The sequence below is a fragment of the Canis lupus genome, chromosome 1, assembly GCF_003254725.2.
Source record: "Canis lupus dingo isolate Sandy chromosome 1, ASM325472v2, whole genome shotgun sequence".
Lineage (NCBI taxonomy): Eukaryota > Metazoa > Chordata > Mammalia > Carnivora > Canidae > Canis > Canis lupus.
This window is the reverse complement of record NC_064243.1, coordinates 114,407,276-114,429,489: the sequence shown is the minus strand read 5'-3', so window position 1 is coordinate 114,429,489 and position 22,214 is coordinate 114,407,276. Positions and strand designations below refer to the sequence as shown.

Genomic DNA, 22,214 nt, shown 5'->3' with positions numbered 1-22,214 from the left:
AATAAATAAGATCTTAAAAAGAATGACATTGTAAGAAGATAATTGAATGGATGGCAGATGGTTATGGAAGGAGGGAGAGATGAAATGAGAGATAAATGCACAGACAGTTGGAAATGGATGGAAGTGTAGTTCCTAAAGAGATGGATGGATGACAGGATAGAGAATAAGGAAATGGATGGCTGAACAGAGGGATGAATGGGCATATGGAGGAGGGATGGATAGATGTGATGGAAGACAGAGATTTGCATGGACAAACGGAAGAATGAAGAGATGAATACGTGAATGAGAGCTGGATGTAAGGACAGCTGAATGGAAAGACAGATGGATGAGTAAATACATGAATGGTTAGATATTTGTTGTTATTGTTGTTTTTAAGGTTTTATTTATTCATTCATGAGAGAGAGAGGCAGAGACACAGGCAGAGGGAGAAGTAGGCTCCCTGCAGGAAGCCCAATGTCCAGGATCCCTGGACTCCAGGATCATGCCCTGAGCCAAAGGCAGATGCTCAACTACTGAGCCACCTAGGCTTCTCATGGTTAGATATTTGAATGGATGGATGGCCAGATGAATGGTTGAAAGGTTGGACAGCAAACGAATGGACAAATAGCTGGATAGGTGGAGAGCTAGATACACAGGTGAATGGATGGACAGTGGATATTTTTAAAAAGATTTTATTTATTTATTCATGAGGAACACAGAGAGAAGCAGAGACATAGGCAGAGAGAGCAGCAGGCTCCTCACAGAGAGCCCGATGTGGGACTCAATCCCTGGATAGGGATCATGCCCTGAGCCGAGGCAGATGCACAACTGCTGAGCCACCCAGGAGTCCCTTTTATTTTTTTTTATGTTTTAGGTTTAAAAAAATTAATCTCTACACTCAAGGGTTGCACGCTCCACCAACCAAGCTAGCCAGGTGCCCCTGGTTGGATGTTTAGATGGATGGATGAACATATGCTTAGATGGATGTTTGGAGACTTTGATGGGCTTTGAAATGGATGAATGGAGAGCTGGGTGCATGTATGGATGGGAAAATGGGCTGTAGAACAATTAAGTAAGTGTGGAGCCAGACCACCTTGATTTGAATCCTCATTTTGCCACTGGTGGGTGATTTGCCTTATTTTAATTTGCCTGTTTCCTCATCTTTTCCAGAGGGATGATAATAATAGTTCCTTTCTCCTGGTGTTTTTGTGAGGACTGAATGAGCTGATACACATAAAACCCAAGATCTGTGTCTCAGATATTCCTAGATTTATTGTGATGGGAGGATGGATGCACAGATGATTGGATGGCTGAATGGACAGTGTATGACCAAATCAAGGAAGGAAGGAACAGTGAGGGAGGTGAATGGAGTCATGGACATTCATGAGACACCCACAGGCATTTTATTAGGGCCTTAGGAAGGAGTCCTATGGAATCTTTCCCTCTGTGTTCCCAAGGGTTATGGCCCTGGGAATAGGTTAGACTTGGATATAGGACAAGGTGACATCACCGTTAATCTCCAGCATGTCCACGTTCTGGAGGGCCAAAAGGCGATGGGAAAAGTCGAAGAGATGCTGGCCGTTGGCGTAAACCTTGAAACGATCCATGCCACAGCGAATGGACAGCTGCAGGGAGAGGGCAGGCTTGAGGCCAGGGCCGGGACAGAGGCTCTGGAGAGAAGAGGAGTGGGAAGGAGACCCCAGACTCACATCAAAGAATTGCCCAGGAATAAATGGGTTGTAGGAAAGCTTCCTGTCCTCAGATCCCCATGAACCGTTCAGACAGCTGTTCCGAACCACAAGACCCTCGGTCAGACGAGGGTTAATGTGCAGAGCCAGGTCCCCGGAGGATTCCACCATGAAGTTGATGACAAAGCTGAAGGCAGAGAGTAAAGGAGGTGGGAGTCAGATGGGGGGTCAGCACTGGTTCTCCCAGGGAGGTGATGGGGGCCCAGACTCCTGGGTCTGAGGGAGGAAGGGGGCCGAGGACTCCCACCTTGGTCTAGATTGGGTACCTTTTGCTTGTGAAGGGTACGAAGCCCTTGATTATGACTGTTCTTCGGACTGTAAGCCCTCCTTGCAATCTCTTCCTAAATGGCACAGGCTGGGGGAAGAGAACATGAGGTCCTGTCATCCTCAGGTCACCAGAAGCCAGGCAGGGACACATTTTCAGAGATGGGTGCCCACTCCTAAGAAATGTCCCCAATCTCCATCCCCTCCCCGCTCTGGCCACCAACTCCACCCTCTCGCTACCTCCCAACCCCCCCCATTGGTTCCCACTTCCCCACAAACTACCCACCACAGATCCCTAAGCCCCATAGAACACTTTACCGGGTTGAAGACTGGGGGTCCCTCCATGGTCTGTGAAGTGAGGAAGGAGAGAGATTACTCTGTAACATTCGACACATATTTACGCCACACCAACAACATGCAGGCATATCTCTGGGTGCTGGACTGGTACGACTGGGGCCCAACCTCCTTGACTCCGTCCCACTTCTCGCCACCACCCCCCCACCAGGTGGTCCCACAACCTTCCCACTTACAGGCAGGCTACTTGGCTGCTGCTGGGTGTGTCCAGGACCCTACACAGACGGATGGAAGGCACGAATGATGAGGAAGTCTGGGGGTCCTTCGGCTGCCCCAAGACCTCCTCACACCACCAAACCCCTGCCACAAGGAGAAACCCCTCAGCCATCAGTAGGGACTTCCTGGGTAAGCCAGAATTCCCATGTGTGTCTGTAGACACAAAGGCAATGTATGAAGGCAGGCAGGCAATGAGGGAGACCCCAAAACTAGGCCCTGGAAGGTGTCAAGGATGCCTGCCCAGGGTAGCCCCACCACCACCATCTAAGGGAACTCTGAGGTCAAAGAGCGGCACTAGGTGGCTTATTAATGGAGCTGAACTTGCCATATTTAGAGAACTCCAGTGCACAGTGACACTCACTCCACCCCTTTGGGGCAAGCCTGGCAAATGCTATTCTTGTACTCTCCCTTATCCTGCTTCCCCCTGCCAGGGAGCCCCTCATCGCCCATCTCCCTGCTGCCCCTCCACCTGGAAGCTTCTATAAAGCCTGTGCTCCTCAGAACATCTCCCCAGCCCACACCACAGGCAGCCCTGCTCAGCACCCTGGGTGCTCGCCGCTGGGGCTCTGGGGAGCCCTGTCTCTCCCCCATCAGCCTGAGGCTTTCAGCCTGCGTGGGGCGCTGATCCTGGGCCTCAGGCTCCGTCTCCCTGTCTGTCTCTGGGTCTCTCTTGTCGGTGCCTCCACGCAGGCGCAGCAGGAAGGCCCAGCCCTACATCACTGAGAGCCGCCTTTCTGCCTTGACTTCTATTTTCAGCCTGCTGTTCTGAAGGCCCTTCAAAAATAGCCTTATTGTGGGATCCCTGGGTGGCTCAGCGGTTGAGCATCTGCCTTTGGCTCAGGTCATGATCCTGGAGCCCCGGGATCGATTCCCCCGTCGGGCTCCCTGCATGGAGCCTGCTTCTCCCTCTGCCTGTGTCTCTGCCCCTCTCTCTCTCTGTGTCTCTCATAAAAAAAAAAAAAAAAAGCCTTATTGTCCTTTCTCTCGTTCAAATGCTGGATGAGGGGGATCCCTGGGTGGCTCAGCGGTTCAGCGCCTGCCTTTGGCCCAGGGCGCGATCCAGGAGTCCCGGGATTGAGTCCCGTGTTGGGTTCCCGGCATGGAGCCTGCTTCTCCCTCTGCCTGTGTCTCTCTCTCTATGTCTATCATGAATAAATAAATAAATCTTAAAACAAAAACAAAAACAAATGCTGGGTGAGGATGAGTGTCGATAGTACAGGTGAGCACTCGTAGGCCTGGGGCCTCCTGTTGGATGAAGACATTCCTGCTGTTCCTTCATCTGGGAGGCAGAGGGGCCCCGCTGAGCGCACACACACACCCTGCTTGTGTGTGATCTGTGGCTCTGCCACCTGCCAGCTCTGTGACCTGTGGCAAGTTATTTAAACTCGGTTCCCAAATCTATAAACCGGGGCGCCTAGGGTCACCAGAGGGCTCCCCTGTCCATGGAGGTGGGGGCCTTACAGGTTGGGGGGTGTAGAGCCCTCAGCTGAAGGACAGGGTGGGAGTCCAGGGTTTGGGCGTCTCTAAGTGCTCCCGGGGCTGTTCTGGTGGCTGGCTGTCCACTGAGGGCCTGGGATTGGGGTTCCTAGGTGGCCGGGTGCATGTCTGCCCAGTGGTCACAGAGGCCGCCCGGTCATTTCCAGGGGCGGGGGGCTGGCCCCCAGCCTCGCCAGCAGTGGGTATCATGTGCCTTTCTGCCCGTGGGTGTGGAGCGGGAGCTCATTGCGAATTGAAGTGGGTTTCTCCGTGATTAGGTGAGGCAACTTCTCGTGAACTCATCTGCTATCCCTGTGGCTTTCGAGCCTTCTGATCTATGCCTCCTGACTCAGCTTCCCACCTTCCTCCTCCTCCAGGAAGCCCTCCCTTTAGACTCCCCAAACCTGCCCTAACCGCTTGCACCCAACACCATCCAGTGGAATGTCTGCCTTCCGAGTGGACTGTTGGTTGCCTTGGGGTCTGTGGCCCAGCTAGCAAAGGGGCTGCCCCTGAGCAGGTGCCCCGGAAATAGACGAAGGTGGGAATGAATGACGGAGGGGAGAGGGCACACAGGGAGGGAGACACCACACACCTGACCCAGGGGCTGGGTGCCGCCAATGAAATTGATCGATTGAAGCTCCACGTCCCCTTCCACTTGCAGGTGGGTGACCAGCTGTAGGGGCAGCCGGTGCCCGAACTCATAGAAGGGATTTCCATTTACGACCACCTGGAGGGCAGAGGAAAGGGCAGAATCAGCACCCGTGACCTTGGGAAGGCAGAAACAGGAAGTAGGGAGCAGTGATCATTTTAACTTGGGAGTCCAGTCTTGGAGGTGATGGATGGCCACAGTCAGGAATCTTGGAGTCTGGGGCACCTGGGTGGCTCAGTGGTTGAGCCTTTGGCTCAGGTGGTGATCCCAGGGTCCTGAGATCAAGTCCCAGATCGGGCTCCTCACAGGGAGCCTGCTTCTCCCTCTGCCCGTGTCTCTGCCTCTCTCTCTCTGTGTCTCTCATGAATAAATAAATAAAATCTTAAAAAAAAAAAAAAAAGCTCACAGATTGGAGGACGGAAGAGAATGGAGATATTACTCAGGATAGCAGTAAGGAAAGAATCAAGTCTGAGTCCTGGTTTGGGCACCAAATAGGTCAGGGCTGAGTCTGGCTCTGACGTGTTGGTTGTCTGACCGACCACACAGAAGATAAGTCACTTCAGCTCCCTGAGCCTCTGTTTCCCCGTCTGTAGAATGGAGGCTGGCTCTGGTCTGGGCTTATTGGGAACATTAAACCCCCCCCAGATAGGCATGTCAAAGGCGTTCTGGAAATCCTGTGTAGAGTCTTGCCTTGTTATCATATCTAAGTGTCTTTCGTGTCATTACAGCTCTACTTAGAGTGCTAAGCAGCGGGCATGGGGCTGACAGCAGCTCCGAAGGACTGGGTGCTTCTCACACACTAAACACTGCGTGGTGATAGCAACCTGGTGATTCTCTCTTTAGCCCCATAAGGTGGGACAGGGGATTGTCCCCATTGTTCAAGAAAGCAGAGTCTCAAAAAAAAAAAAAAAAAAAAAAAGAAAGCAGAGTCTCCAGGTGGTAGAGTGACCAGCCCAAGGTCACACACTGGGAAGTGGCAAAGCCCAGACCTGAGTCCTTGCCAGTCCTTTGCCACTGCAAACAATGACGTTAACCTCTGCTGCTAAGGCCAGGAATCCGGGTGCCTGTATGAGGGCAAATAAAGTCCAGGTAGGTTCTCTAACCCCATGATCCCCCTCCAGGAGACTCCCTGCATCGTCCCGCAGAAGGGAATGTATACAAGGATGTCGCTGGAGTGTCATTGAGGGGAACCAGAGGCAGGGATGCAGGCAACCCAGAGCAGGGATGCAAGGAGGCCCACACTCTTGGGTACACAGGTCACACATTTTTAAAATGCTGGCATGGTAGGAATCAATCACGTGTGGGACTTATCCAGAGCCTGATTCCAAGTGTAGAAAACAACAAACATCAAGGTATTTATGGGATGACAGGACCGCTGACTAGATGCGGGGGCCCTGAAAAGAATGGCCAATGTTTTGGGTGTGGTAATGGCATCGTGACTGTGCTCCTGAAAATAAAAAATGTATGAATAACATGATAGATTTGGGATTTGCTCTTAAATTGGATGGGAGGGGAAATGTGAGAGAAGGATGACAGCAGAGGGACCTGGAGCTCATGACCACCGAAGTTTCCTTCTCTGTGTGTTCAGAGTTCGCCATAAGAAATAGGAAAATTAGGGGCACCTGGGTGGTTCGGGCGACGGTTAAGTGTCTACCTTGGGCTCAGTCCTGGGACCAGCCTCACCTTGGGCTCCCTGCTGGGTTCTCTCTCTCTCTCTGCCCTCGCCCCCAAGCTGGTGCGCTCTCTCTCTCTCTCTCTCTCTCTCTCTCTCTCTTTTTAAGATTTCATTTAATTATTCATGAGAGACAAAGAAAGAAAGAGGCAGAGACACAGGCAGAGGGAGAAGCAAGCTCCATGCAGGAATCCCGATGAGGAACTGGATCCGGGTACTCCACGACCATGCCCTGAGCCCTGAGCCGAAGGCAGACGTGCCCAACCGCTGAGCCACCAGGCGTCCCCTTCTCTCTCTCAAATAAATAAATAAAATCTTAAAAAAAAAATAGCAAAAATACACATTTTGCAAGAACACAGAGGAACAAGGTGAGACACATGCAATCTTGGCCGTTCATGGTGGAGGAATAGGAATGAGAAACGAGAGGGGAAATTTTTGTTTTTTTGGAGAAAAATGTTTTCACAGGCAGGAAGGGAGGAAAAGAAAAAAGGGAGGTGGGAAGGGTGGCGGGGGAGGGAAGCAGGGCGGGGGCGGGGCGGGACGAACGGAGGCCCCGCCCCTGAGCTCAGACCTCATAGGGCTCCGCGGGGAGGGGGCGGGGCGGGGCGGGACGAACGGAGGCCCCGCCCCGAGCTCAGACCTTGTAGTGCTCCGCCAGGACCATGAACACCAGCTCGAAGTGGGTGCCCTTGCGGAAGGGCATGCTTCTCTTCTTCTCCTCGCTGCCCCACTTGCCGCCCAGATGCGAGTTGAACACCACCTTGTCCCAGCCATCAAAGCGGGGATTGAAGTGGAAGGCAATGTCGGAGCCCGGGTGCGCCCCCGCCACGAAGTTCACGCAGAACCTGGCCAAGAGACAGGAAGGGCCGTCCCCCTGCAGGATCCCGCCTGCCCAAGCAGAGGACCCTCCTCCGGGAAGCCCTCTCTGACCTACCCTGTTCCAAGGTCCCAGAACAGGTCCCTGAACTGGGCGGGAGGGGGGTAGGGCGCCACGACAAAAAGGGGACAACACATTAGGCACTGTTGACCCAAGAGAGGAGGGGTGGGTAGTGGTCCTGAAGTCCAGGGGCAGATTCCCACCGCAGCGCATTCCCTCACTCCCTTTCCCTACCAGGCCGCCGTGCCCCCAGCCTCTCCCAAGTTTGCAACTGAGACTGAGACTCCTGCATTTCTGCGTTCACCACGGGTCAGACACTGTCCTAGGAACCCTACATGGGTGGGTTCAGGTCTCTCTGCTCCCTCCCTGCCCCACAGGCCACTCCCCACCTGCAGCCGCGGGGGTGCGCAGTGAACACGTGGGTCAGAGCACTACCCTCATGCCCGCATCCCTGAAGTTATTCCAACTGGGCAAACACACACCCCCGTCAGGGCCTTCGCACTAGCTGTACTCTTTCTATCTACTGGCTCCCTCTCTCCCCTCCTTTGGTTCTTCGCTGAAGTGTTCCCTCCCCAAAGAGGCATTCCTCCTCTATTTAAATTTTTATTTATTTATGATAGTCACACAGAGAGAGAGAGAGAGGCAGAGACACAGGCAGAGGGAGAAGCAGGCTCCATGCACCGGGAGCCCGACGTGGGATTCGATCCAGGGTCCCCAGGATCGGGCCCTGGGCCAAAGGCAGGCGCCAAACCGCTGTGCCACCCAGGGATCCCGTTCCTCCTCTATTTAAAGGGACAATGCCACACCCCGCCCTGCCCCACATCCAGTCCCCATCTCCTTTCCCTATTTGTCTCCATTGTGCTTAGAACAACTGGACCCTGCAAATGTAATTTTCATCTTTCCTCTCTCCTCTCTACTAGGATGTTTGCTCCACGTGGGCAAAGGTCTTTGTCCTGCTGACTGCTCTGCCCCCAGTGCCTAGGCACATAGTGGGCACTTAGTGAGCAAAGAAACAATGAATAAAAAAACAACAGTGCCTTGAGTTCAGTTCAATTGTCATCACCAATTTAAGGCCACAAAAAAATGCTAAGACTTATTTTAGTCCTTACTTTCCAGTACTACATGTTTCACACATTGAATCCTCAAAACAATCGCATCTTACAGATGGGAAAGTAAAGCACGGAGAGGGACAGGAGCTTTCCCAGTCGGCGGGAAAGCTGTCAGTGACAGAGCTGGCCCGGCTCTGAGCCTGTGGGCTGAATTCATGCTGTCACACCCGTCCAATCCAACATCCAACTCCTGGGCTGCTCCCTGACCTCTTCCAGGCCCCCATGCACCCTGCTCCTGGTCACCAAGCCCCGGACATCCCAGGCTAGAGCAGGTCTTTGGCCATCGGGTACAGTGGCCCAGAGCCCCTTTCCCGAGCAGGGTGAGGAAGAGAAGGGCTCCTGCATTAGAGTGGAAGCCCCTCTCTGCAGCCCCCTCCTAGCCTGGTGTGGGGGAATGTCTTACCTCCTCATGTGCTCACTGGTAATTCCTTGGATGTACACAGACATCCCCACACTGAGACCTCCGGGGATGGGCTTGTTGTAGGGCAGAGTCTGTGGAAGGGAACTGGTGAGGCTTTACCCCTCATGGAGAAGTCCCCCCACTCTCATTAGCAAGGGAGAGGACATCATGGGTGAGGGATCAGCAGGAAGGTGGAGAGAGCCAAGAGTCAGGGATAGACATAAATAGCCTGAATGTCAGGGTGGGAGTTAAGTCAAGCTTCAGAGTCAGAATTGGCTACATCAGATTTGAGGGTGGGGTGGGTGCCTCCGAGGATCAGGGGGAGAGTAACTGGTGTGTGGGGGTCAGGGTGGAGCTAAGCCAGAACCTGCAGTTAGATCCTGGGTCACTGTCTCACCGGATTGTAGGTGGGCTGGTAGCCGGGTGCAGGGACATAGGCCATCTTGAGAGGCTGGGCTGGTGGCTCGTCCAGCGAGAAGAGATGCAGGAGCAGGGAATGGTGGTAGATGGCAGGTAGTGGGTGGCTCTTATACCTGAGGAAAAGGGAGTGGCTGGCAGGGCAGGATCCACGGGTCCCTCTTCTGGGTATCCCAGGCTCACATCTTTTTCTAGGGTACCCTCTGTGTCCCTTCTCTTGCTAGCCTCACTGGTAACCAGCCAGAACCTGGATTGTCTGGGCCGGGCTGGGGGGACTCAGGTCAGAGACCCCTCCTTTAGGCCTTTCTACAAAGAGGAAGTGCTAGTGAACTTTGGTCCTGCCAGAGCCTTATCAGAGCCCATAAAAGCCTACCCAGACCTTTGTTAGCAGAGGGAGGGTGAGATCAGGATGGTTGGGCAGGGCAAGACTGCAGGAGTGGCCCATGACAGATGGGCAATGTTAGCAAGTGAAAGGAGGGAGGAACTGGGTGCTCTGGACACCCCTAGGAACTACAAAAGCACCTACATTTATTGCACGCCCAACCCATGTACATTAGACTATCTATAGTGGCTTAAAAGATGATTTCTGGAGCCAGATCTTAGGGGTTCAGATCTTTCCTGGGCCACTTCCTGACTGTTTAGTCTTGGGTCAGTGCCTCAACCTCAATTTCCTCATTTGCCCATCTGTAAAATGGGATTTTAATAGTATCAACCTCCTAGAAGCCTTGAAAGGAATTACTAAGCTAATAATTGCTCAGAACAGGACTACTTGAGTATAGAAGGCACTAAAGTGATCATTGGCTTCTTGCACTCATTTCAAACATAAACCCAGGAGGTTGGGATTATATAGGGACATGAAAACCGTAAGTTTTTTTTTTTTTTTGGAAACCTTAAGTTTAAAGAAATGAGGCAGGGACGTCTGGCTGACTCCGTTGGTAGAGCATGGGACCCCCTTACTGTCAGGGTGGTGAGTTCAAGCCCCACCTCATGCGTGGGGCCTACTTAAAATAAAAAATAGGGATCCCTGGGTGGCGCAGCGGTTTAGCGCCTGCCTTTGGCCCAGGGCGCGATCCTGGAGATCCTGGATCGAATCCCACGTCGGGCTCCCGGTGCATGGAGCCTGCTTCTCCCTCTGCCTGTGTCTCTGCCTCTCTCTCTCTCACTGTGTGCCTATCATAAATAAATAAAAATTAAAAAAAAAAATAAAAGAAAAAATAAAAGAAAAATGAGGCAGTTGGCCAAGATTGGGTAGCAATGGAACTCTAGCCAGATGCCAGCGTCAGATCCAGCAGGCTGTGCAGTGAGTGGGTGCCAGGCAGGGCGCACACCGCCCTCGAGTCTGGAGCAGCAGGGAGGCCATCTGGAGCCTTCCAGCCCAGAGGCAGCCATGTGACTTTTGCTTGCTCGTGCCCGCCAGGCGTTCTGCCGGGCCTGGCCTGCCCGCTGCCAGCTCTGAATGGGCATCGCCTTCCCATTCCCATTGGTCAAATCTCCATCTGGAGCTTGGAGCCCGCAGGGCCATCCTGGCTCCTTTCGGCTTCCCCTCTCTTTCCAATACAGACACCAAGTTCATTAAGTTGCTTTATTGTTCGGGTGATGGTAAGTCAGTCCCTGGGCATAAGGATCGGTGTCATAATGTCAGAAACAGGGAGACCAAGGGAGAAGGCACTGGTGACCATCTTCACTAATCCTCCTTCTCTGCCCATGAGGAAATGGGCGGGAGGTAAGAGAAGTCCAGGCCCCAGGCCAGGCCCCGGGCCGCAGCGGCTCTCAGAGCTTAGAGAAGGTGATGCTCTTCAGTTCCTTCTTCTCCATGGCAGCCTGGACCGACTTAATGATGTCCTGGGTTTGCAGCATGCTCATGTTCCAGGTCGCCTGGATGAAGAGGGTAGGGGAAGGCTGGAGTCGGACCAATGAAAAGCAGGGAGGAGGCAGCAGCGCACCAAGCAGAGGACAAGGCCTGCAGAGGGCTGCTGGGACCTGACTGGTTGCTATGGGATCAGAGGAGGGCTGTGATTGGTTGGACGCAGAGCCTTACCATGTAGTTGAGGCCCTCGGTCACCGGATGGTTGCGCGAGTAGATGAGGTTGATCTTGGTGCTCTGCACTGCCACGGGGCTCTTGGTGGAAATCTCGGCCGCCAGGGTGAAGGCTGCATCAAGCATGCCCTCCTTGTCTGGGAACACCCGGCTGCCGATGAGGGGAACCCGTAAGTGGGGCAGAGGGGGAGAAGCGGCCAGCCGCAAAGGGCTGTTTCTCTTAAGATTTTTTCAAAGATTTTTATTTGAGAGAGAGAGGGAGCATGAGCAGGGGGGAGCGGCAGAGAGAGAGGGAGAAGCAGACTGCCTGCTGAGCAGGGAGCCCCACCGGGGACTCGATCCCAGGATCCTAGTAGGATCATGACCCCAGCGGAAGGCAGTCGGTCAGGGACTGAGCCACCCAGGCGCCCGAAGGGCTTTCTCCCATGGATGCATAAGTGGCCAATCACAGTAGAAGGCAGAAAATCCGCCGTGAAATGAAACAATCAGAGCAGCCGCTGGAGCGCAGACTGAAGAACTGACCACGCTGAGAGAGGAAGCCCCGGGAATCTGCGAGGATGCACACCCGCCGGGAAGCGCCCGGCCCCGGTTGCCCCTGAGCTGTCAACCAGCGCAGGCCGCGGCTCCTACCTGACCAGCCCACTGGCCAGGGCCTCATCAGCCATCATTGTGCGGCAAGTGAAGGCCAGCTCGTTGACCAGACTGCAAGAGGACAGGGTGTATCAGGGGGACGGCAGTCATCCTGGGCCCAGGACACGCCCTGCGGTCCCCTCCCTGGCTCCTCCACCCACCTCTGGTTTCCGATGATTTTGGGTAGTCGCTGCAGCGTTCCCACATCTGCCGCCAGACCTATGTCCACTTCCTGGGGGGAGGCGGGGGGGCATCATGTCAGTCCTTGGTCTGTGGCTTTACTGCCCCCCACCATGCAACCTCAGTGGCAGCAAAATTCTGCATATATGGCAGAGGTCCCACTCCACACCCACCTCAGAAACTGCCCCCACAACACCCCATTTCATTGCCATCCACCTGCTTTTGCCCATGTAGTTTCCTTCAGCCTAGAACCCAGCCCACCTCCCAGTTCCTCTGCCCTCCCAGCTCCTCTGGGTCGGCCACATCTATCTCCAGATGGAAGCCCTCAAACCCTGTCCATCTGACCCCCTTCCTGCCTCTATGGGCTCCATCGTGGCTCGGGTCCTCTCCAGCACTGATCCCAGCAGCAACCCCAGCCTCACCCCCACCCCCATACCTTTACTTACTCCAAACCCCATGTGGACAGCATGGCCTACCCTTGACTTCCTTCATGGCCAAAGTGTGACTTTTTTTTTTTTTTTTTTAAGATTTACTTATTTATTTGAGAGAGAGAGCAGGGGAAAAGGCAAAGGGAGGGGAGACTCCCAAGCACACTCCCCACTGAACATGGAGCCCAATGCATGGGGCTCGATCTCACCACCCTGAAATCATGACCTGAGCTGACATCAAGAGTCAGATGCTTAACCCACTGAGCCACCCAGGCGCCCCCAAGGTGTTACTTCTTAAGGTTCAATTCTGTTTAACTCTTCCACGAAGCCCTCCCTTCTCACCCTCACTCTCACTCCCACCCTCTTAACCTGCTCTGTGGCTGCTTGGCTCCTGCCCTGCCAATCATCGCCCACCTCTGAGCAGGATTCCAGGAACCGGAAGCTCAGGAAGGCTCACCTTCACCTGGAAGAAAGCATCCTGGGCACAGTAGCGGATGTCACAGGCAGTGATGAGGTCCACACCTGCAAGGTGGAGGCCAGGGGGGTTAAACAACCGCAAGCACCGACCCCTCCTCCCAGGTGGTGCGTTGTGCCTCTGGGCATCGTTTAACTAGAGATTGATCTGAGGCTGGAGGTCACTGGCTGAGGCGGAGAGGCAGCAGCCAACAGGCACCCCGCCAGGGCGAGGGCCCGGATGGGTGGTGGGTGGCTGACTCACCCGCACCGATGCAGGCCCCATGGATGGCAGCGATCACTGGCTTCGGACACTGCAAGGGAACAGAAAGGGTGGTGTCAGGGCTGGTCCAGAGGAGATGGACAGGGTTGGGGAGGGGTACCCCGCCAGCCCCCCAGAGAACCTTCTCGATGACACTGAAGGTCTCTTGGTATCTGGTGATGAGGTTACGGAGGTTCCAGCTGATGCGGGCCACATCATCTCCTTGGGGCTGAAGGATTTCTGAAGCCATGTCCATAAGGTCGATACCTGGTGGGGAGGCGTGAGGAGGACCCTGGAACCTCCCAGGCACCACCCTTCCCACTTGCCCCACCCCAGCATTACCCCCACTAGAGGTCAGAACTTAGCTTTAGCAGATTCGAACCCCCAAACCACCATGGGAGAAAGCCACTTGACACAGGACCTAGCAAGGGACTGCATCTTAGGTGTGAAATAAATAAAAGCTAGCATTTATAGGGTCATGATTCACTTTATTCTCACAACAACCCTATGAAGTGGGTCCTATTACTATCTCCATTTTACTGGGGGGAGGGTAAACTAAGGTACATGGAGTTTAAGCCACTTGCCCAAGGTCACACTGGCTTGTGAGTAGTGGCACGGGGTAAGCCCAGAACCATGCACTGGTTCCAGAGGTCACGCTTTTCACCATCGTGTCAGGTGGCTTAGGAGACAAGGGTTTTTGGCATGAGTCAACGGTGATGACTTTCCTCAGGAAGATTCAAGAGATGGAGCAATTTTTGTGGCTCCAACTGCAAGACGATCCCAAATCTGACCTTTCCTCCACTAATCATTCTCCAGGACCCCTGCTCTGCCGAAAATTGTTTCCCCTGGTCTCCCCACTCCCACCCCTGCCCTGACTTTTCCCCACAGCAGCCAAGCGAACTTGTGAGCACATCAGGGTCTTCTCTTCTTCCCACCCATCGCACTTACTTGGAAGAAAATACAAGGTATGTGCCAAAACCTTACCAGCCCTCATGGACATCGTTTCCAGCCTGTTCCTTTGGGCACAGAGGCCTCCGACAGCTGTTTCAACAACATCACATAGTCCCTTCCCGGGACTTTTGTTTTCCTACCTACAGGTCTCTGCCTAGGATAGTCCCTCCCTCTGTGGTGGTCAGAAGACTGACTCCAGAGGTGTCTGGGTGGCTCAGTAGTTGAGCATCTGCCTTTGGCTCAGGTCCTGATCCGGGGACCTGGGATTGAGTCCTGCATCGGGCTCCCCGCAGGAAGCCTGCTTCTCCTTCTACCTGTGTCTCTGCCCCTCTCTCTGTGTCTCTTGTGAATAAATAAATAAAATCTTTTTTTAAAAAAGAAGACTGACCGCATCATTCTGTTCAGGCCACAGCTCCTCAGAGAGGCCTACTCCGCTACCCTAAGTAGCATTCCTATCACCCTTTACATCCCTGTTATCACATAATTGTGGGCTTCTCGCACTTAGGGCCTGTCTCCCTCTCTAGGATGTGAGCTCCAGGAGGGGAGTTTTGTCTTTCTGCCCACTACTGCATTTGCATGCCTAAACAGAGTCTAGTATACAGCAAGTGCTCAATAAGTGAACTACAGACAGCAATGCCCACCCTCATTGAGCAGGGGTGCACGAGAGGGAGTGGGGGTAGCGTGGAGGAGAGGAGGAGCAGAGGGAGAGAGGGAGAGAGAATCTTAACCAGGCTCTATACTCAGGGCAATGCCTGACACGGGCTCGATCTTACAACTCTTGGGATCATGACCTGAGCCAAAATCACGATGAGTCTGATGCTTAACTGACTGAGCCACCTAGGTGCTCCTGACAATGTGACTGTTGAATAGAGATCTGAAGAAGGAGAGGGAGGGAGCTCTAGGGATATCTGGGATTAGAGCTCCAAATGTCAGGAAGAGCCAGTGCAAAGGCCCTGTGGTAGGAATGCTCCTGATCTGTGTGAACAGCATGGAGGAAGTGGGCAACCAGGTGCGTGGGGCCTCACTGGCCAGGCGGTGGACTTTGACTTACTCTGAGTAAGACTTTGCTATGAGATGGTTCTAAGCAAAATCATCCCTTGCTTTCTTCCTCCTGGGGTTAATCATTCTCATCCTTTTGGCTCTGAACAAAGTTATTTGATAAAACTGAAAAACCGCTCCCATATCTGGCCACACCCCTGACACTTGGCGGTGGGGGGGGGGTGTTTGTGGCCCCCAGGGCTTGTTTAAATAAGAGGGACCTGGAGCACCTAGGTGACTCAGTCCTTAAGCATCTGCCTTCAGCTCAGGTCGTGATCCCAGAGTCCTGGGATTGAGCCCACATGGGCTCCCTGCTCAATGGAAGTCTGCTTGAGATTCTCTCTCCCTCCCCCTCTGCCCCTTGGCCCCATTTAGACGCTCGCACTTCCTCTCTCAAGTATATAAATAAAATCTCTAAAAATAAAGAAATAAGAGAGACTTGAGGATTTTTGGTTCAGGGTATAGCTGAATTTGTGCAAGGTAAATACAGGTAAGACAGGACTCCCGTGTGACCTCGGCCAGGCCACTTCATTCTCAGGGCCTCAGGCTTCTTCTCCACAAAATGAGGGTAAAACCCTCCCCAGAGGTGATAGAGAGGCCAGGCCTGGAGGAGACAGAGCCCCAGAGGCGCTTCGCCCTGGGCCTGCCCTGTCACAGGGCATCACAGTTACCTCATGTGCCCCATTTCAGCGGAGGCCAGAAGTGCCCGCCGGCATCTCCTGGCTTTCACAGCGGGTCTGTGAAGCCTGTGTGACTCAACAGAACCCACGCTGGCTCCCAGAACAAGCCCAGCCTGGAAACTTGCAACACCTCCTATCCCTGGCTTTTCTGGTTTACCCACACCGCCCGGACCTGCACACCTGGGCTTCTGCAAACGCTTGAAATAAAGGACCAGACCATGGTACGAGGTGTCCTCCTCCCACCTAAGAACTGCTCATTGCAGACAAGCCCCCCATCTGGCTCCCCTGGGAACCTCGAAGTGCTCCAGATCTCATTCATAAACCTTACTCTGTTATTTGTTATTCTAAATAATAACGGCTCCATCAATAAAAGGTCTACACGTTTTAGGGGTGACTTGGTGGCGTTTTAGGGGTGCCTTGGTGATCGGTTTAAGGATCTGACTCTTGATTTCGGCTCAGGGCATGATCTCAGGGTCCGGAGATTAAGCCCCACGTTGGGCTCCCTGCCCAGTCTGCTTAAGGTTCTCTCTCTCCCTCTGCCCACCCCCTCCTGCTCTCACACTTACTCTCTCTCTAAAAAAAACCAAAAAACAAAAAACAAAAAAAATCCTAGCTCTGCCATTTTCCACTGTGAGAACCGGGCAAGTTTCTTCCTCTCTCTGGGCCTCAGTTGCTTCACACATAAAATGGGGGACGATAATTGCACTTATCTGGAAGGGTTCTGGGGAGAATTAATTAATATGTGGACAGGTCCAGACACTCTGCAGATGTTAAAGACGTGTGGGCTACTTCCCTCCTTTTATTTATTTATTTATTTATTTATTTATTTATTTATTTATTTATTTAATTAGTGGTTCTATTCTATCATAGGAACTACTAATTACATTGAGTTTCTTCTTTCTGGCCTTGCAAGTCTTGCTGTTGAAAATGAGAGCAGATGGCTTCAGCCAGTTAGGAACTGAGATGATGGCCCCAGGCCTGACACAGCCACTGATGAAGCCTAGTCTTTCGTTTCTCTGGCACGAGCTCCGTGAAGAGGAGGGCTGAGAACCAGGGGCTACCTTCCTGTTTCTAGGTCCAGGGCCCCCAGGAAGGGGCTTGCGCTGTGGTGTCTGTCATCCAAACAGATCAACGAGGGATCCCTGGGTGGCGCAGCGGTTTAGCGCCTGCCTTTGGCCCAGGGTGTGATCCTGGAGACCCGGGATCGAATCCCATGTCGGGCTCCCGGTGCATGGAGCCTGTTTCTCCTTCTGCCTGTGTCTCTGCCTCTCTCTCTCTCTCTGTGACTATCATAAATTTAAAAAAAAAAAAAAAAAAAAAAAAAAAAAGATCAACGAGAGGAGAATGAAGAGAGGGGACACGTAAAGATGTTAAGAGGGGAGACAACGAGAAATAGCCTGTTTACTGTCTGTCTTCCCCACTGAGCTGGCCACTCCGTGATGCCAGGGCCCGGGGCTGCCTCGGTCACCACTGTGTCCCCAGCAGCAGGCTGGGCCCTGTGCAGAGAGCAATGTACCCACCTACTGCTTCACTTCTGGAATGGAAGCTGCCCACATAGGACAACTAGCATGTTTTGGGTCGACAAGATATAAACCACCACCTGATGGCACAGGGTAGATTCTGGAGGAATTTGTCACTTAAAAGAAGGGACTAGCACCGTGAGAATTAGTTGGAGTTCTTTAAAAAAAAATTTTTTTTAAAGATTTATTTATTTGTTTGAGAGTGGGAGAGAGAAAGAACATGAGCGAGAGGGGCAGAGGGAGAGAGAATCTCAAGCTGACTCCACACTGGGTTTGGAGTCTGAGCGGGGCTCAAGTTTGCGGTCCTGATATCAGGACCTGAGCTGAAACCAAGAGTCATACCCTTAATCGACTGTGTCACCTAGGCACCCCGAGAGTTAGCTATTTTTAAAGTTTCTAGACTAAGGGGAGGCTGGAAGTTGTGCCTGAAGAACCAGAAAACAGAGTCCAGGGTAACCGTAGCTGCTGGAAAGTGAGGGGGGATATTCCAGAAAAAAGCGAGCCAGAGAAAGGAGCCCCAAATTCTATGGACCATCTCTGCCCAAATCTCTTGCTGACCCATGAACCATGCATGCAGCCCAGCAAGAGATCTAAAAACTGATTCCAACTAAGCTGCTAGAACAGGAAATTCAAGTCTCCAGAGGTAGAGAATAGGACCCAGAGTTTCCACATCGTCTTTCCATATCCCAATATCCAGGATACAACCCAGAATTTATTCCAAATGCAAACAAACAGGAGAATGAGACTCAGTCTTTCAAGAGAAAAGATAATGAACATAGACTGACCCCAATGTGACCCAGATGTTGGAACCAGGAGACAAGAGTTTTAAAGCAGTGGTTAGAACTAGGAGCAACAGTGCAAAGAACATGCTTGTGATCAATAACAAGCTACAGTAGAGAAACAGCAAATATAAAAAAAGAACCCAGTGAAAATTTGTGAACCAAAAACCACAGTATCTAAAATTTTAAAAATCACTGGATAGGCTTCACAGTAGAATTAGGATGACAAAGGATTCAGGGAATTTGGTCAATGGAAATTATCCAGCCTGAAGAACAGATGCGTGGGACAATTAAAAGTCCTAACAGACATGTAACTGGAAATCAGTGCGTGTGTGTTGAAAGCATGTTATTATAATACACTTTAGTGACATTAAAAAACAAACAAAAACAGACTGATAAGTTAAGGGCCTTGGTCAAGGCCACAAATCAGACTTCAAAGCTCATCATTCAGTCATGTTCTATTGGACTCATTTTGGTATTTGAATGTTTTATTTTTATTTTAAAGATTTTATTTGGGATCCCTGGGTGGCGCAGTGGTTTAACGCCTGCCTTTGGCCCAGGGCGCGATCCTGGAGACCTGGGATCGAATCCCACGTCAGGCTCCCGGTGCATGGAGCCTGCTTCTCCCTCTGCCTATGTCTCTGCCCCGCCACCCCCCCCCCCCCGGTGACTATCATAAATAAGTAAAAATTAAAAAAAAAAGATTTATTAAAAAAATAAAATAAAGATTTTATTTATTTATTTATCTATTTATTCATTCATTCATTCATGAAAGACAGAGAGAGGCAGAGACATAGGCAGAGGGAGAAGCAGGTTCCCTGCAGGGAGCCCGATGTGGGACTCGATCCCAGGACCCCGGGTCATGACCTGAGCTGAAGGCAGATGCTCAACCACTGAGCCACCCAGGCCCCCCGTGGTATTTGAATGTTTTAAATTAAAGAAAGAAAAAGATACAAGTGGAAGTTAGAAGCTGGAACCCTAGTTAGGAAGCACTGCTCTAATGCCAGGAGCAGGGGAGACTGGCAGGGGTGAGGGTGGAGAGCAGCTGGTACCTGCAGTGAATACTTTTCCTGCACCAGAGATCACCACAGCCCGACAGTCAGGGTCTTGTGCTATCTTGTTGAAGCACTCCACCATCTCTCTGGGCGGGGCAAGGAGAGAAGGGCTGTGTCTTGGAAGGGTATCCCGTGCCCTCCTGAACTCTGTCCCCCACACCCCACTCCTGCCCACTCCCTCAGCCCCTGCCTCCTCCTGCAGGCAGGCCTCCATGATCCGCAGGCCCTACCTCCAGAAGGCCTTGTTCATGGCATTCCTCTTCTCAGGCCGGTTCAGCTGCACGTGCAGGATGTGCTTCTGGGCAGCTGTCACCCGAAGGGACTCATAGCTGTGGCCTGGTGCTTCTCTGGGGGCTGCTGTGGAGGCCTCATCTTGCGCAGCAGAGCTCAAGGGGCGAAGGCAAAGGCTGAGGCCCTGCGGGGTGGGCGCCACCAGTCCTGGGGAGATAAAGGAAAAGAAGAGGCTTTGAGGTGAGGACCCCAGGTTGGGGACACAGTGCCTTCAAGAGCAGAAGGGCCCCATTTCCTTTCAGTGATGTTAGACTGGGGAACACGGGTCCCTAAGAAACCTGTTTAGGAGGATACAAACTTTCAGATTAGGAGGGCACTTATCAGTGGCCTCAGTGAGAGGACTTCTTCAGACCCTTGATCGTGGGGCTGACCCTACATGGGGAACGCGAAGCGACCCAATTGTAAGGCACAGGCTTACAGAATTAGGGCGCTCTTTGGTTGGGAGCATATGCACCCCCTGTGTTTAAGGTGCTCAGCCCGGCACCCGCGACAGGCCTCCCCATCCAATGGCGCTTATGACGGCACGACGGAGCAACGGACTCCAGAGGTCGAGGTGACTCACGCCGCATTAGCAGATCTCGGAGACTGCGAGAAGCCGCCATCGCTGCCGCCATCGCAACCCAGGAGCTAGCGGAACTAGCCCGACAGACAGGAAAAAGCCAAGGGGGCGGGTACGACGCCACCATGTTTGGCGAGGGCACCGATGCCGCAGCCTGATGGCGCTGGCGCCCATACCTCCGCCATCTTTATTAAGGGCAACCGGAAACAGGCGTTTAGTAATGCGCCCTTTGCCCCAGTGGGAACCTGGCGTATTGTTGCTGCTGCACGTTTCAGCCCAGCGCTGTTGCATAATGGTGGGAGACACCGGGGACTGTTGAAATGTTCAAGGACATAATGGCAGAGTAACTGCAGCCTTGCAATTTTGTCATCATGCACTGGGAACTTGTTAACTGGGGAAAAAAAAAGTTATCTAGTACTGAGCTTACCCTTGTAAGAGAATGAAAATATAGAGGAGCCAACATTGCGCGCTTTGCAATCTGTTTGAACTCGCACACCACCAAGAGTTCGCATTATTTTTGATTGTGCCCTGAGGAAATTGGAGCTTGGGGGAGGGAAAGTCACTAGTTGAAGGTATCTGGGCTTCAGGAGTGCCAAAGAGGGCATCTATGCGGCTCTGAAGTTCATGTGCTTAAAATAATTTCTTTAAAAAATAAAACTCCTCAGAAAAAGCCAGTTACCCAAGAACCTCAAAAGTGCCATAAAATTGCTTAAGCATGCTCTTTAGGGAATTGTGCACCAAGACAGAAGCCTCCAGGCAAATGGAATTGTAGGAAATACCTTGCCTTCTTAAATGTGTCATAGACGGGTTAAGCTCTTTTGGCAAACTTCCATCAACAGAGAACTGTTTATGGTTATTGGAAAACTTCCATCAACAGAGAACTGTTTATGGTTATCTATATAATGGGAAGCTCTGAAGCCACTGTGCAGACGCCAGGATAGGAAACAATTTTAAATTTCTTTAGAATTTATTTCTTATGATTTTATTTGAGAGCAAGTGTGTGATAGCACAAACAGGAGAGAGGGAGCAGCAGACTCCCCACTGAGCAGGGAGCCAGATGCTGGATCTCAAGACCCCGGGATCATGACCTGAGCTGAAGATGTTTAACAGACTGAGCCACCTGGGTGGCCCCTCTTTAGGATGTTTTAAAGTAATCTCTATACCCAGCATGGGGTTCAAACTCACAACCTGGAGATAGAGTCATATGCTTGACCAATTGAGCCAGCCAGGCACCCGAATAGAATTAGCATGATTGGCTGGTGTAAAAAAGATGGTTATATATGGCTGTTTGTGCATGGAGTACAATACATACACAGAGGATCTTCAAAACTGACAAGGGATAAAACTGGGTGCTGGGGGATCCCTGGGTGGCTCAGCGGCTTAGCGCCTGCCTTTGGCCCAGGGCGCGATCCTGGAGTCCCGGGATCGAGTCCCGCATCGGGCTCCCGGCATGGAGACTGCTTCTCCCTCTGCCTGTATCTCTGCCTCTCTCTCTCATTGAATAAATAAAATCTTAAAACAAAACAAGACTGGGTGCTGGGAGACAAAACGGGAAAACATTCTTACCCCCATGATTTACTTGAAAACAAATCCTAGAGGACTTAGAAGTTTATGGCTGCAAGGCAACTGTAGTTTCTCCTTTGCAAAGGTTGTTTGAAACCCTGGTGAAGCAGTTTGTTCGTTCCATAAATGCCATGTGACTTCAGATGTTAATAATCAGTTTAAATGACTTCACAACAAATTACCAAAGTGGGTTTTCTTTTCTAAGATTGTTTTTAAGAAATCGAACTCACAAGCCTGAGATCAAGAGTAGCATGCTCCACTGACTGAGCTCACCAGGCGCCAAAGTGAGCTTCCAGGTGCATATGCATCAAAAAGGCACAATGAGCTGACCTTTGCACTTGTTCTCTGCAGACTATTTCTTCCTTCCAGCATGAATCAAGGTCTTTAAAGTAGGTTCCTTCCACCTACAGCCCTCCCTCCCCCACGCCCCACTCCAACCATATACACATGTTCCCATTTACCACAATCTCAAGAGTTCTATCACATTGCAATTGTTAGCTTTCTAAAGTAGACTCTGCATCCAGTGTGGAACCCAACGCCAGGCTTGAACTCATGACCCTTGAAACCAAGACCTGAGATCGGGTCTGATGCTCAACCATCAGACTGAGCCTGAGCCACCCAGGAAG

General features: G+C 52.0%; 1 protein-coding gene across 4 annotated transcripts; it reads right to left on the bottom strand.

Annotated features, from left to right (window-relative positions):
- Positions 1 to 1,231: 1,231 nt before the first annotated feature.
- Positions 1,232 to 20,218, bottom strand: LGALS4 (galectin 4). Of its 4 annotated transcripts, none has more exons than XM_025425085.3 (17): positions 20,029 to 20,218; positions 19,406 to 19,613; positions 19,173 to 19,261; positions 13,295 to 13,419; positions 13,156 to 13,204; positions 12,895 to 12,959; positions 11,991 to 12,061; positions 11,830 to 11,901; positions 9,142 to 9,277; positions 8,748 to 8,836; positions 6,999 to 7,203; positions 4,630 to 4,764; positions 2,522 to 2,560; positions 2,310 to 2,339; positions 1,994 to 2,082; positions 1,689 to 1,854; positions 1,232 to 1,604 (listed from the first exon to the last, which is right to left on the bottom strand). In XM_025425085.3, exons 1-17 carry the CDS (start codon positions 20,150 to 20,152, stop codon positions 1,458 to 1,460), a joined length of 1,839 nt encoding a protein of 612 aa, XP_025280870.1. In that variant the 5' UTR covers positions 20,153 to 20,218; the 3' UTR covers positions 1,232 to 1,457. The 4 variants fall into 4 exon arrangements, with proteins under 4 accessions (XP_025280870.1, XP_025280871.1, XP_048965680.1 ...); XM_025425086.3 differs by lacking the exon at positions 20,029 to 20,218 and adding an exon at positions 19,885 to 20,022; XM_049109723.1 differs by lacking the exons at positions 11,830 to 11,901; positions 11,991 to 12,061; positions 12,895 to 12,959; ... (3 more) ...; positions 19,406 to 19,613; positions 20,029 to 20,218 and adding an exon at positions 10,214 to 10,236.
- Positions 20,219 to 22,214: the final 1,996 nt, after the last annotated feature.